General features: G+C 36.2%; 1 protein-coding gene across 3 annotated transcripts in view; it reads left to right on the top strand.

Annotated features, from left to right (window-relative positions):
* The window catches only part of LOC143234498 (BMP and activin membrane-bound inhibitor homolog), a 29,209-nt gene extending 13,393 nt beyond the window's left edge, over positions 1–15,816 (top strand). For all 3 annotated transcript variants that reach the window (XM_076471897.1, XM_076471898.1, XM_076471899.1), the window contains exons 2-3: positions 13,001–13,315; positions 13,758–15,816. In XM_076471897.1, coding sequence (XP_076328012.1) covers positions 13,001–13,315; positions 13,758–14,200 — 758 coding nt within the window. In that variant the 3' untranslated portion in view covers positions 14,201–15,816. The remainder of the gene's footprint in view (positions 1–13,000; positions 13,316–13,757) is intronic.
* The last annotated feature ends 666 nt before the right edge of the window (positions 15,817–16,482 follow it).

Below are 16,482 nucleotides of genomic sequence, written 5' to 3'. Positions count from 1 at the left end.
GTTTTTTTTAGCTCAGTTAACTCAAGTGAACGGTAACAAGCTTACATCGAATTTGAAAAGCGGCGAATCTCACTTAAAGTGTGTGCGTGTGTGTTCATATTTACAAAATCTGGTTTTCCATCAAACATACACACTCAGAGCTTGGGTTCCTTCAGTACACCATCAAACATACACACTCAGAGCTTGGCTTCCTTCAGTACACCATCAAACATACACACTCAGAGCTTGGCTTCCTTCAGTACACCATCAAACATACACACTCAGAACTTGGCTTCCTTCAGTACACCATCAAACATACACACTCAAAGCTTGGGTTCCTTCAGTACACCATCAAACATACACACTCAGAGCTTGGCTTCCTTCAGTACACCATCAAACATACACACTCAGAGCTTGGCTTCCTTCAGTACACCATCAAACATACACACTCAGAACTTGGCTTCCTTCAGTACACCATCAAACATACACACTCAAAGCTTGGGTTCCTTCAGTACACCATCAAACATACACACTCAGAGCTTGGCTTCCTTCAGTACACCATCAAACATACACACTCAGAGCTTGGCTTCCTTCAGTACACCATCAAACATACACACTCAGAGCTTGGCTTCCTTCAGTACACCATCAAACATACACACTCAGAGCTTGGCTTCCTTCAGTACACCATCAAACATACACACTCAGAACTTGGCTTCCTTCAGTACACCATCAAACATACACACTCAAAGCTTGGGTTCCTTCAGTACACCATCAAACATACACACTCAGAGCTTGGCTTCCTTCAGTACACCATCAAACATACACACTCAGAACTTGGCTTCCTTCAGTACACCATCAAACATACACACTCAAAGCTTGGGTTCCTTCAGTACACCATCAAACACACACACTCAGAGCTTGGCTTCCTTCAGTACACCATCAAACATACACACTCAGAACTTGGGTTCCTTCAGTACACCATCAAACATACACACTCAGAGCTTGGCTTCCGTCAGTACACCATCAAACATACACACTCAGAACTTGGCTTCCTTCAGTACACCATCAAACATACACACTCAGAGCTTGGCTTCCTTCAGTACACCATCAAACATACACACTCAAAGCTTGGGTTCCTTCAGTACACCATCAAACATACACACTCAGAGCTTGGCTTCCTTCAGTACACCATCAAACATACACACTCAGAACTTGGCTTCCTTCAGTACACCATCAAACATACACACTCAGAGCTTGGCTTCCTTCAGTACACCATCAAACATACACACTCAGAACTTGGCTTCCTTCAGTACACCATCAAACATACACACTCAGAGCTTGGCTTCCTTCAGTACACCATCAAACATACACACTCAGAACTTGGCTTCCTTCAGTACACCATCAAACATACACACTCAGAGCTTGGCTTCCTTCAGTACATCATCAAACATACACACTCAGAGCTTGGCTTCCTTCAGTACACCATCAAACATACACACTCAGAGCTTGGCTTCCTTCAGTACGCCATCAAACATACACACTCAGAGCTTGGTATCCTTCAGTACCCCATAAAACATACACACTCAGAGCTTGGCTTCCTTCAGTACACCATGAAACATACACACTCAGAGCTTGGCTTCCTTCAGTACATCATCAAACATACACACTCAGAACTTGGCTTCCTTCAGTACACCATCAAACATACACACTCAGAGCTTGGCTTCCTTCAGTACACCATCAAACATACACACTCAGAGCTTGGCTTCCTTCAGTACACCATCAAACATACACACTCAGAGCTTGGCTTCCTTCAGTACAGCATCAAACATACACACTCAGAACTTGGCTTCCTTCAGTACACCATCAAACATACACACTCAAAGCTTGGGTTCCTTCAGTACACCATCAAACATACACACTCAGAGCTTGGCTTCCTTCAGTACACCATCAAACATACACACTCAGAGCTTGGCTTCCTTCAGTACACCATCAAACATACACACTCAGAGCTTGGCTTCCTTCAGTACACCATCAAACATACACACTCAGAGCTTGGCTTCCTTCAGTACAGCATCAAACATACACACTCAGAACTTGGCTTCCTTCAGTACACCATCAAACATACACACTCAAAGCTTGGGTTCCTTCAGTACACCATCAAACATACACACTCAGAGCTTGGCTTCCTTCAGTACACCATCAAACATACACACTCAGAGCTTGGCTTCCTTCAGTACACCATCAAACATACACACTCAGAGCTTGGCTTCCTTCAGTACACCATCAAACATACACACTCAGAACTTGAGTTCCTTCAGTACACCATCAAACATACACACTCAGAGCTTGGCTTCCTTCAGTACACCATCAAACATACACACTCAGAGCTTGGCTTCCTTCAGTACACCATCAAACATACACACTCAGAACTTGGCTTCCTTCAGTACACCATCAAACATACACACTCAGAGCTTGGCTTCCTTCAGTACACCATCAAACATACACACTCAGAGCTTGGCTTCCTTCAGTACACCATCAAACATACACACTCAGAGCTTGGCTTCCTTCAGTACACCATCAAACATACACACTCAGAGCTTGGCTTCCTTCAGTACACCATCAAACATACACACTCAGAGCTTTGCTTCCTTCTAACAGTAAATGGATTACCTGAAACTAGAGAAATCTAAATGTTTACAACTAACATACGTAACGTTAATGAGAAATATTTAAATGAAACTAGTTAAAGGAACTGACGAGACACAAATATATTGATCCTTTCTTTTTACATTTTGCTCAATAATCAGAATGAGGGATCGTCTTGGTTTAAGATGTCACTCTGGTGTTATAGTTTTCAATCGAAACCCAAAACTCCAGCCATACCTAATAATTCACTGTTCTTCTTCAGGAGAATCGAGAAGATGTAATGATGAATTTTTTTGGTTTAGCCACTGATTTTGGTAAAAGAAGGAATCATACTTTGATGAAATCAGGGATCAACTTGATATAACAAATTGTCTTAATGTAATGAAGAAATACTTTGATGAAATCAGGGACCAACTTGGTATAACAAACCATCTTAATGTAATGAAGAAATACTTTGATGAAATTAGGGACCAACTTGGTATAACAAACCATCTTAATGTAATGAAGAAATACTTTGATGAAATCAGGGACCAACTTGGTATAAAATAATTGTCTTAATGTAATGAAGAAATACTTTGATGAAATCAGGGATCAACTTGGTATAACAAACCGTCTTAATGTAATGAAGAAATACTTTGATGAAATCAGGGATCAACTTGGTACAACAAACTACCTTAATGTAATGGAGAAATACTTTGATGAAATCAGGGACCAACTTGGTATAACAAACCGTCTTAATGTAATGAAGAAATACTTTGATGAAATCAGGGACCAACTTGGTATAACAAACCATCTTAATGTAATGAAGAAATACTTTGATGAAATCAGGGATCCAACTTGGTATAACAAACTGTCTTAATGTAATGAAAAAATACTTTGATAAAATCAGGGATCAACTTGTTATAACAAACCGTCTTAATGTAATGAAGAAATACTTTGATGAAATTAGGGACCAACTTGGTATAACAAACCATCTTAATGTAATGAAGAAATACTTTGATGAAATCAGGGACCAACTTGGTATAACAAACTGTCTTAATGTAATGAAGAAATACTTTAATAAAATCAGGGATCAACTTGTTATAACAAACCGTCTTAATGTAATGAAGAAATACTTTGATGAAATCAGGGACCAACTTGGTATAACAAACCATCTTAATGTAATGAAGAAATACTTTGATGAAATTAGGGACCAACTTGGTATAACAAACCATCTTAATGTAATGAAGAAATACTTTGATGAAATCAGGGACCAACTTGGTATAACAAACTGTTTTAATGTAATGAAGAAATACTTTAATAAAATCAGGGATCAACTTGTTATAACAAACCGTCTTAATTTAATGAAGAAATACTTTGATGAAATCAGGGACCAACTTGGTATAACAAACCATCTTAATGTAATGAAGAAATACTTTGATGAAATCAGGGACCAACTTGGTATAACAAACTATCTTAATGTAATGAAGAAATACTTTGATGAAATCAGGGACCAACTTGGTATAACAAACCATCTTAATGTAATGAAGAAATACTTTGATGAAATTAGGGACCAACTTGGTATAACAAACCATCTTAATGTAATGAAGAAATACTTTGATGAAATCAGGGACCAACTTGGTATAAAATAATTGTCTTAATGTAATGAAGAAATACTTTAATAAAATCAGGGATCAACTTGTTATAACAAACCGTCTTAATGTAATGAAGAAATACTTTGATAAAATCAGGGACCAACTTGTTATAACAAACCGTCTTAATGTAATGAAGAAATACTTTGATAAAATCAGGGATCAACTTGGTATAACAAACCATCTTAATGTAATGAAGAAATACTTTGATGAAATCAGGGACCAACTTGGTATAACAAACCGTTTTAATGTAATGAAGAAATACTTTGATAAAATCAGGAACCAACTTGGTATAACAAATTGTCTTTTTGCTGAATTTCCTATTTTTATTAGGGAAAGTTTAACAAATGAATATTGTATATTTATCTTTAAAAAATCCAATCATAAACTTATCTTTGTTTTTATTTTATTTATTCGTATCTGAAAAGTAACATATAATTTGCTTATGTTGCTTACACAATACATTAAATTTTAAAGTCGAATTCAGGCATTTCTAATCGACAATATTATTTCGTATCACAAACAAATGCGCAGATAGCTCTCGTGTAGCTTTGCGCGAAATTCCAAAAGAAACAACAAAACAAACATAAACAAATATCTGAAAGAACGAAGGACAGAGTTATTTTTTAATATAATTTTATTATGTGCTTGTGAGAACAGATTTATTTCTTTTTTATATCTTTTTCAACCATCGACTGCTGTTTTTTTGTCTCAACTTGAAGTTAGACAGACGAATGTGTCTTTAGTTATGATTTGGTACCAACAACTTTTACGCAATGTTGTTTCATCACTAAGGAAAGAGGCTACAACATGAAAAAACAAAACAAAAATACGATTGTTAAAGTTTCAGAGGGCGCTGCCATCACCCTCGGATCCTGTAATCAGTACTTTATAAGGAACAAAGACTTAGACATGCGTGGCAGCTTATGACCCGCGGCTAGTTAGAACATGCGCAGACTCTATTATCTCGATACACCTGCAGTTTTGTGACGGGCCAAACTTTCGACGCTGTTGTTTTTTGTATTCCATAGCATAAACAGAACCTGTGATTATGAATTCACCCCCTCCAAAAAAAAAACCAACAACAAACAAACCAAAATACATTACTTGGCGCCATTTCTTTATCTTTCCAAGGGTTTAACTGTGTCCAGAATACCCGTGACAGCTTTTGTGTCAGTTGAAGTAAATTTATCTCACACTAAATAAATATTTACAAATAATTTAGTTTAATTAATAGAAGAGATATGCTTTCAGAGATGCAGTGTCGGATTTCAACGTTTTATCATATCTTATCAGAGTTCTTGTCCAGAATGTCAGATTATAAAGTTTTGTTATATTTTATTAGTTTCTGTCTAGAATGTCAGATTTTAACATTTACCTATATTTTATAGGTTCCTGTCAAGAATGTCTGATTTTAACGTCTCATTATATTTTATTAGAGTATCTGTCCAGAATGTCAGATTTTAACGTTTTATCATATCTTATCAGAGTTCTTGTCCAGAATGTCAGATTATAAAGTTTTGTTATATTTTATTAGTTTCTGTCTAGAATGTCAGATTTTAACATTTACCTATATTTTATAGGTTCCTGTCAAGAATGTCTGATTTTAACGTCTCATTATATTTTATTAGAGTATCTGTCCAGAATGTCAGATTTTAACGTTTTATCATATCTTATCAGAGTTCTTGTCCAGAATGTCAGATTATAAAGTTTTGTTATATTTTATTAGTTTCTGTCTAGAATGTCAGATTTTAACATTTACCTATATTTTATAGGTTCCTGTCAAGAATGTCTGATTTTAACGTCTCATTATATTTTATTAGAGTATCTGTCCAGAATGTCAGATTTTAACGTTTTATCATATCTTATCAGAGTTCTTGTCCAGAATGTCAGATTATAAAGTTTCGTTATATTTTATCAGAGTTTCTGTCCGGAATGTCACATTTTAACAGTTAGCTATATTTTATCAGAGTTTCTGTCCAGAATGTCAGATTTTAACGTTTCATCACATTTTATCAGAGTTTCTCTATTGAATGTCAGATTTTATTTAACGTTTCTTTATATTTTATCGGAGTTCCTGTCCAGAATGTCAGATTATAAAGTGTTATCATATTTTATCAGAGTTCCTGCCCAGAATGTCAGATTTAAATGTCCACTGTAATTTCTCTCTGGAGTGTCAGATACATTTGACACTATATGTGTAGCTCTGCGTTAATAAACCGACTGCAGCACAGTTGTTACTTCAGATTTTGTAAAGCGCCAGTTATATAAGTTACTTGCCTGTTTACGTTTGGCACCAACCTGGTGAAGGGCTGTCTGCTCTCGACGTTCCTAAATCTGAAGTGATAAATTAGAGAGAAAGAAACTAGTCAACAGTGCCCACCGCCAACACTTAGACTACTCATGTCAGACCGAATAGCTGGAGTGTTTCGTCACTTTTATCACGCGCCCACGACCCCAACGTGAGGAGCGTCATTTTAATTTTTTTTTTCAGTAGTGTGACGTGGAACAAGAAACTTTATATTGACAGTAGAGCATACTACAGTATTTAATTACGTATAAGTACATCACGGTATTATTGTTTGTTTGTTTTGAATTTCGCGCAAAGCTACTCGAGGGCTATCTGCGTTAGCCGTCCCTAATTTAGCATTGTAAGACTAGAGGGAATGCAGCTAGTCATCACCACCCATCGCCACCTCTTGGGGGTACTCTTTTACCAACAAATAGTGGGATTGACCGTCACATTATAAAGTCCCCACGGCTGAAAGGGCGAGCATGTTCGGTGCGACCGGGATTCGAACCCGCGACCCTCGGATTACGAATTGAACGCCTTAACACACTTGGCCATGCCGAGCCCATAGTATTATACTTATCGATTAAGCCGTGGTGGTTTATAGACACAGCTATGCCACTGTTACTTGGTGGTTATGACACTTGGCTCGTGGGATCGCAAAACCATAACTTTTCAGTCATGGGGGCGTTGTAATGTTATGGTCAGTCTCAGTATAGTTTGTAAACAGTATCCTTCAAAAACTGGCGGTGCGTGATGTTGAGTAACTGCCTTTCCTCTGGTATGTCATAGTAAAGCTAAGGATTGCTGGCTCTTGAAGTAGCTGTGAGCGAAATTCAACAAGCAACATCTTGGTTTACGTGATCTGACGTCAGAGTATTTACGGATCACGTGACCGATTGTTACGTCACTCTATGTAAAAAAATAGACTGTTAGTTCAGTGACTTTGATAAATGATACATTATTGTTAATTTATTTTGAATAAAAGTTTTAAAACCTTTGAGCATCTAATAAAAGTACGTCAGATTTCAATGCAACATTATGTGTTAAGAGTGGCCTAGCTTTGGTTTGTAAAGTGAGAAGGGGGCAGTTTCTCTATCTAGGATATGCACGAGAGCATTCTATCAAAAATTTATTTTATACTTGAAAAAGTGTGGGGGTGCATATCCCCTTGAAGGTTACCCCCATAATACGTTTGTTATTATGTCAAGATGAATTACTGTATTCTCGAAAAAGTGTGGGGAACATGTCCCCTGTGAAAATTCCTCTGTGCATGTTACCATAAAATCTCGTGATTTCTGGTGTTACTATAAAAATTAAACATGTGTAGATCGAAGCTCGTGGATGTTATTAAAGGATTAGACGGTTTGTTACTGATGAAAACGTATTTTTTATTTGTTTGTTTGTGTTTGAATTTCGCGATATCCGTCGCTAATTTAGCAACGATAGCTTAGACTTAGAGGGAAGGCAGCTTGCCAACACCACTGACAGGCAACTCTCGAGATCCTCTTTTAAGTTGTATTAACTGTCACACTATAACGCTCTCATGGCTGAAAGGAGTAAGCACATTCAGTAATGGGGATTCGAACCCGCGACCCTCAGATTACGAGTCGAACGTCTTAACCCACCTGGCCATGCTGGGCCCAAAGATACCGGTATTGTCCTTAAAGGCAAAAGTAGTGACAAACTATATTTCTGACTCAAACCACGTGAGTTTTAGTTAATCTAAACAACGTAGATGTTTGAGAGGTCAGCTTTATCTGCGCATGATCTTAATTAATCACATATTAGTTCTTAACAACATTTGTATGATGGTTTCTTGTTTCTGTACTAATGTTAAACATAGCTTCGACGTTAACACTAAAATTCACAAACGTCTAATTTTTCGTGGGTACTATACTGGTCACTTATCTGGCTGTACGTGATGTTTCTGGTTTTTTTTTTTAAGTTTATCTGTTTTATTGCGAAACGTCAGTAGCGCCTGCTCACGTTTCGTTTTGATAAGTGTTCGATAAAACCAGAAATGTAATAAACTTTAATTATATAGTTCAGGACTTTACTGTTTCATGAGTTTTCTAAGAAAACAAACAAACTATACTGATTGAAACTTTGTTTGGAACTTTACTATTTCTTACCTAGTGTGGTATCCAACAGCTGCTTATACATTTTGACAATAAGTTATTAATTTAGTGTATTTTCGATGTTGGAGAGAGCCCTCACTTATCGTGTTTAGATTTTTTAGTTTTTTGTTAGCCTTACTAGGATTAAATCGCCTAAGGGATAGGTCCGGCATGGTTAAAGCACTCGACTCGTAATCCCAGGGTCGCGGGTTCGAATCCCCGTCATACCAAACATGCTCGCCCTTTCAGTCGTGGGGGCGTTATAAAGTTACGGTCAATCCCAATATTTGTTGGTAACAGAGTAGCCCAAGAGTTGGAGGTGGGTGGCGATGACTAGTTGCCTTCCCTCTAGTCTTACACTGCTAAATTAGGGACGGCTAGCACAGATAGCCCTTGAGTGGCTTTGTACTTTAAAGACTTCAAGGGTTGGATGTAAGGAACCCCCAAAACCTTCCAATTTTCGCTAGATGTCCGAATTTTAAGACTAATTTCTGTGCCACGCTTTGATATGAAGTGGGACTCGCCTTGTGCGGCCATTTTACTCCAAATATAATAATTATTGTGAAAACTGTTGTTTCCTTCGCTATGACAATGACTGGAAAACAAAACAATTTAACCAATTTTAGTTAGGTTGTGAGACTGTGAATCTGAAGGTTTATGGTTTGCGTCCATTTGCCATGTACAAGAAGAAAGAAAACATGACTTCTCGTATTTTTGGTGCCTTATAAATGTGACAGTCAGACTCCAATATTCGTCCTCGACAGAACAGTTCACGGGCTGGAAGTGAATAATTAATTTATCCCTCGTCGGCCAGGTGGCTGGGGTGCTCGACTCTCGATCTGGGAGCCGTGGGTTTGAATCCATTTTATCCCGAACATGCTTGCCCTTTTTCAGCCAAGAGAAAGTTATAATGTGATAGTCAATCCCGCTTTTCGTTGGTAAAACAGAAGTCCCAGTATTTGCGGTGGGTGGTAATTTATGGCTCGCTTAATTCTTCTATAGTGTCACTGCTAAATTAGGGACGACTATCTCAGATAGCCATCATGTAGCTTTGTGCAGAATTCATAAAAAACTAAACCAATCCATCTCGTCTATCACTTAATTCAAACAAGTGTGATTGTTAGTTTACTCGCTCTCACCTGAAACAGATTATTTAATAAAATGCTTTTATAATAATTTCACGTGTATTTTGGATAACCAATCATACTGCTTTCTTTTCAATTTCAAAGCTACAAGAGGGCTGTCTTCACTAGCCGTCCCTAAATTAGTAGTGTAAGCCTAGAAATAGTGGGATTAACCGTCGCGTTATAATGTGACAGTCAATCCCATGGCCTAAAGGACGAGTATGTTTGATGGAAGGAGGATTCGAACTCGTGACCATCAGATTGCGAGTCAATCGCCCCCACCATTTGGCCATATTAAAACCCCCTCAGTCTGTTTCATCCTCGTGTTTGCAACTGTGAGTACCACACACACTAAACCCTTATGGTGAGCAATAATCTATTACTAACAGTTACAAAACTGAGCTAATATAACAGCGCCCTCTCTAAACCCCCATATCTGGAACAGAAGGCTACACTCCTTCTTTCATTTCGATATTTCACTGATTGAGAACCTAAACTGCCAATTAAAATTTTAAAAGAGTAAGAAACGCTAGTTTGAGTAACGCTGGGAAAATGCATTTCAAAGACAGCTATAATACAAAACCAAATTAGGCACTCTACTCGTAATCTGAAGGTCTCGGGTTCAAATCCCCGTCACACCAAACTATGCTTGCCTCTTTTAGCCATGAGGCGCTTTAATGTGACGGCCAATCCTACTATTCGTTGATAAAAGGGTAGCTCAAGAGTTGGCGGCAGGTGGTGATGACTAGCTACCTTCCCTCTAGTCTTACACTGTTAAATTAGGAACGGCTAGCGCAGATAGCCCTTGAGTAGCTTTGTGCGAAATTCATAAACAAAGAAACAGAACAATCAGAAACAAACAAGAGATAATTTAAAGAGCCACGAGGTCAGATACTTAAGCCTAAAGTTTGTTTCAAGTCCCTTTAGAGTGTCGGACTAAAAAGTTACCGAGTTTGTTTGTTTTTTTGTGCGGTATTTGTAACTTTATTATACTTGTCATTTGCATTCTATTATCAACTTTGGAATTTTATAATTAAATGTTGATTGTGTAGTTTCATTTTTACAGAACTAGTACATACTTAAACAATGTAGTTGGTTATTTTTTATAACGCGCAAAGCTACACAATCTGTGCTCTGCCCACCACGGGTGTCGAATCCCGCTTTTTAGCATCATACGCCTGCATACTTGCTGCTGAGACAACCGTGGGCTTCAAAAGATGCACTTCGTTTGATTGTTAAGCACAGCTACACAATGGGATATCTGTATTGTGCCCTTCACGGGTTTCAAAACTCTAGTTCTAATAGGAACCACTAGGATACATAATGTATGATATACCTATGCGTCACGGTGAGTGGCACAGCAGTATGTAAACTTATAACGACAGAAACCAGATTTCGATACCCGTGGTGAGTATACTGTGTGTGTAGCTCTACATTTAACTAAAAAACAAACAAAAACATACATTGTGTAATTTCACATAAAATGTATCTTATATTTTAATCCAACTACTAATCAATTTCATATTTCAAACTTTGAATGACGTAAGAACAAATGCAAAGCCAATCTCGCTAGTACAGTGGTAAGTCCACGGATTTACAACACTAAAATCAGAGATTCGATTCGGTTGACTCAGCAGATAGCCCGATGTGGCTTTGATATAAAAAAAAACACGCACGCACACAAATGCAAAACAACAACACTATAACAGTCATTAAAGAAAAAGTATTGGGAAAAAAATGCAGTATATACATTCAAGTTTACTTAGAAATCGGTATGTTAGTCTTATGTTTAAGACATGTTTTCAAAATTGACTTTAATTCGGCTAGTTGAAGGAAAAAGGACAGTTTTTCAAACCAAACGATGCGCGTGTATCGACCAAAGTCTCTTGAAATAATTACCAAAACCGTAAGTGAACAGTTCCCAGACAGAAGACGGCGCCTTGCTTATCGCCGGCTATCCGATGGGACAGTAACGAAAGCTCTTTATCGGAGCCTATAACTGAGAGAAAACAGTGAAAGGTGTAGACAAGACAGACTTTGTCAACACGCCACTTCGCCATTGAAAAAAGACGCTTATCGAAAAGTGAAGTACACAGGGCCCTTCTTTTACAACGAAAGGGCCATTTAAAAACTTTTAGCGTCTCACCAATTAACCTCTAATCTTAACATGTTGGTTAGTTAATATAAAGTAGGCTTTTTTGTTTTTGTTTTACAAAAGTAACGTCTGTCGTGATATTTTTCTTAACAAAGGTGAATTGTTACGGTTCGTTTCTGATGTTAAAAGGAAGTTTCCGTTGTGGAAATTGTTGGTAATTAATTTTGTTTTTCGTACGTGTATTTGTGCCCCGGTGGGACAGCGGTAAGTATTCGAATTTACAACGGTAAAATCAGTGGTTTGATACCCCTCTGTGAACACAGTAGACTGCCCGATGTGGCTTTGCCATAAGAAAACAAAACAAAACAACACAGTTTGTACACTACTAAATTAGGAACGGCTAACGCAGATAGCCCTCGTGTAGCTTTGCGCGGAATTCAAAACAAACAAATATATTTCATATACATGTATATTTCAGAATACACATCTGAACTTTCTTTTGTGGGTATGAAACGACATATCCCAAACGGTATGTCATTCGAGTGGCATCTGCGCTATCCATCTCTATTACTACCTCTTCTCAACAACAAATAGAATTGATTGTCACATTATAACGTTTCCATGAAATCTGAGACTAAGTTTGTGTTTTAGCTGAACTGTTACGGACGACCTGTAATTAACACCTACCACACGAACCAGCAAGACATCTTGATGTGATTATAAAACAGTTATTCTGGAAAAAGTTGGGTAGTTTACTTTAGTTACTGAATACAAAGTTATGATTTTTGTTGACCTGTTGCTATCGTTCCTAAGATACGTCACTTCCGGTTAATATGAATGGTAGGAGTAAGATCAAACTTCGAAATTATAAATCTGGCTGTTGTAAGTAACTATTTTCGTACAAAACAAGTCAACTGACATCAGAGCGAATTAAAATATTTGTAAGGGCGAGAAACATTTCAAATGTGATATTAATGCCCTTACGATTGAGGACCAGTCGCTTTAGGACTATAAATTATATTTCAAACACAAATATTATTATTGTAATAAATATTATGTAAATATACGAGAAAGCTGCCAAACGTTTAAAATCCTTATTTTATTTCTTAATTTAGGTGAAATTCGATGCTACTGCAATCTCCCATCGTGTGTTAACACAGGCTACATGTGCAAATCGTCCCACAATTTGTGTTTCTCCGACATCGAAAACAATGGCTACAGCAACGACCTCTCCCGGACCCGCCACGGTTGTCTAGAACTATTAAATGACCAGAAAAAGGCGTTGTGCCAAGTGAAAGCTCGTTCTCTTAAACTTTCTCCTGGGGCATCATTTAAAGTATTTTGTTGTGAGAAAGATATGTGTAACTATGGCAGCAGTTTGGGTATTAATATTCAAGTTAATACTAGGCCTAACCACAGTTTAACTGAAGGTAAGAAAATTAAGGCAACGTAATTTAACTGATCTAAGATTTGGGTATTATTTTAGAGTTCATACTAGGTTTAAGTGAAGATAAGAAATGTATTTCAACATAATTTAACTGACCTAAGTATGTGTATTAATATTCGAGTTCATACTAGGCCTAACCACAGTTTAACTGAAGGTAAGAAGCTTAAGGTAACGTAATTAAACTGATCTAAGAATTTGGTACTGTTTTAGAGTTCATACTAGGCTTAACTGAATATGAGAAACGTATTTCAATATAATTTATCTGACCTAAGTATGTGTATTAATATTAGAGTTCATACTAGGCCTAACCACTGCTTAACTGAAGATAATAAATGCATCTTAACCTAACTAAATGCTGCTAGTTCGTAATAGTTGCTGTAAAAGTTTAAGTGGATATTATCAGGTATTTTTATATATGTTTTCAGGAATATATGGTTACGATAAAGAAGTTTTACTCAAAACAAACAGCATTCGTGAAGGATCAGTAGAAGGTGGACTCTGGTTTCGGGCTGCAGTTATAGCCGTGCCTATAGCGGGGAGTTTCATTCTGATTATGCTAATACTGCTGGCAGTGCGCATGCTTAGGAAGGACTCCAAGCGACAACAACGTCTATTAGAACTTCGACAGCAGAGACAATTTAAAACCCGTCTTTTGTTAGGTAATTTTGGATATCGAGAAACCCGTAAAAAGTGTAGCGAGCATAACACAGGAGTAGGTAGTGAAAGAAGACTATATAAAAATGTAAATATAGCCCTTTCACGTGATAGTTGGGTTACTGACATCAGTGACAAAACAAACAATATTTACGGACCAGTGCCATGGCCTAGCTGGAAACCTTTTAGTCCTAGCCCTATAACTCTGGTATAGTATACATTTCTCGAAACTAAGTACGATCACGTGGTTAATGTGTGTTTGTAAATGACCGCTAGTAACTCGCCTGCCCATTAAAACCTGGTGGCTAGTGTGAGAAACAAATGATAATAACATGAAAAAAAATATTATATACGCACAATTCCCTTTGAACTTAATATAAAAGGGAGATGAAGTATTAATAATTTCATAAAAAGAATCGAAATTGACTTTCCCATGAGAAGTAGTTGGTATTTAGTATTTTTGTACACTTTCCGAAAGCTAAAAACATATTTATTGAGGTTGCACTATTTCCATAACAGATACAACTAGTTATGTGGTAAAAAAATGGAAAAATTCAAGTCTGTAACTGGTTATAAAATGCGTAATTATTCATTATATATACACGAGCACACGCACAAGCTTATGTTGTATTACAACTACTCTCTCACAGTTTTTTTGTAATAATTTTTTTTGCTAACAAGGAACACATGATATTGTAAATTTGGTGATTTACAGTCGAACCATATATTAAACATTAAGCATTTGTTTGAAAGTTTAAATTTAGTATATCTTATTGTTATAGATATTATCACATTGTAATATTGAGGAATTTTCAACGGGCGACATCTGCCGGGAGTCGTGTTGGTCGACATTCAGGCTACTATTTTGAGTTTAACAGGTTTTATGAAACGCCATCACGCATACCGAAATGTTATTAATCACAATATGGCAGATTCAACGTCAATACTTCCTTAATCGTCCGAATAAGATCAGCCAATACTTCACATTGTATATTTGAAGTTATGGTTTTCAACATGGGTTGCCATCAAGAGATGTAATACAGGCTTCATATATTAACCAAACCACTGAAAGTAAACTAGGCAGGAGGTGAATTTGACCTATGTTTAACTAAGATTGATGTAAATATACATATTTCAATTAAATGTTTAGGCAACAATCAAAACAGTTGCTAAACATCATTAATAAATACTTATAATTCTGTAAGCGTCAGTTATAATATTGTTTTAAAAAGTTCCTTATTCTACGGTTAATGTGAATTAATAATTTCTTCCCCAGATGTCGCGCACTTATAAATAGTTAAATAATATTGAAGTTTCCTATAACCATGAATATTTCCATGCATGTGTGACATTTTGAATGAAACCTATGAAAGCAGAGTTTGTCTGGTACGTTCTAGCGGGTGTTTTTTTTTTTTTTTAATTTTCCACTTGAACCATTTTATTTTTAAACTGAATAGTTTATTGTTGTTCACATTCGAGCTTGGTTACCAAACATATATTAATTGTGAAAGATTAGCTTTGATAATATATATATGTGTAAATAGTATGAAACATAATCAAAGACGTTTATTTCTCACACATATATTGTAATACAATAAAAATTTCTATTTTGTGATGATACAGCAAGAATAAATACAGGCTGTAAAAACAATAATTTCTGGAATGTTTCATTGGAATGATGAATAAAAGGTTATTTTTCTAGCACAACCTAAACTTTAATGTGCTTTTGTATATAACTGTACAATATTTGTACGAATTGTGGAAAACAGTTAGAATGGGCTCTGTATGATGTTATTTATTAAAAATAAATCCCATTTCTAAAAAAAAAAAGAGTACGAATTGTCTTTTTTTTTTAAATATGTTATTAGATTTTTGAAACTTGGCGATTTGGTAACTAATCTTTAGCGACATCTAGTTTTGATACTTTAATCATTAGGTGGCTGTTGCTAGGCCTAAGCTTGTTAGTTATGTTTTAATTTATAAAATATAAAATTTCACGAGACAGCAAAACAAATAGTAAAATTCACTGTTTAGAATTGTAGTTGCATGATTATATTTAAAGTGTGAAAACGTTGATACCATGGTAATATCTGTGAAATATTCGAATCTAACGGTCATTGACTATGATTTAACTTTTTTTTTTCTCTAAAAAGTAGGCCTAGCTGTTTATTTATTATACCCTAGAGCTTTAGGAATATACAGTCATTATTAATTTCTTGAGAATGAAAAGATAAGTTACATAAACTTTATTTATCTACGAAATGTATGACCTTTTTATGAGTGTGTTATTAATACTGTTTTGTATTTGATAAATCAATGAAAAACCAGAAGAGAACTGGTACCCTTCTAAAAGCTCTATTTGAAGGTTGTGTTAACGGTATTTAAACAATTTTGAAAAATAAGTAATGTTCTGTTAATTATATACCTTTGAATTTTAATACGAAAGACGGTCAATTTTTAACGACTTATTATAAAGTATTTGATTAATTTGCTGCC

The sequence above is a fragment of the Tachypleus tridentatus genome, chromosome 12 (assembly GCF_004210375.1).
Source record: "Tachypleus tridentatus isolate NWPU-2018 chromosome 12, ASM421037v1, whole genome shotgun sequence".
Lineage (NCBI taxonomy): Eukaryota > Metazoa > Arthropoda > Merostomata > Xiphosura > Limulidae > Tachypleus > Tachypleus tridentatus.
The sequence above is the reverse complement of the archived record's forward strand: the minus strand, read 5'-3'. Positions and strand labels throughout refer to the sequence as shown.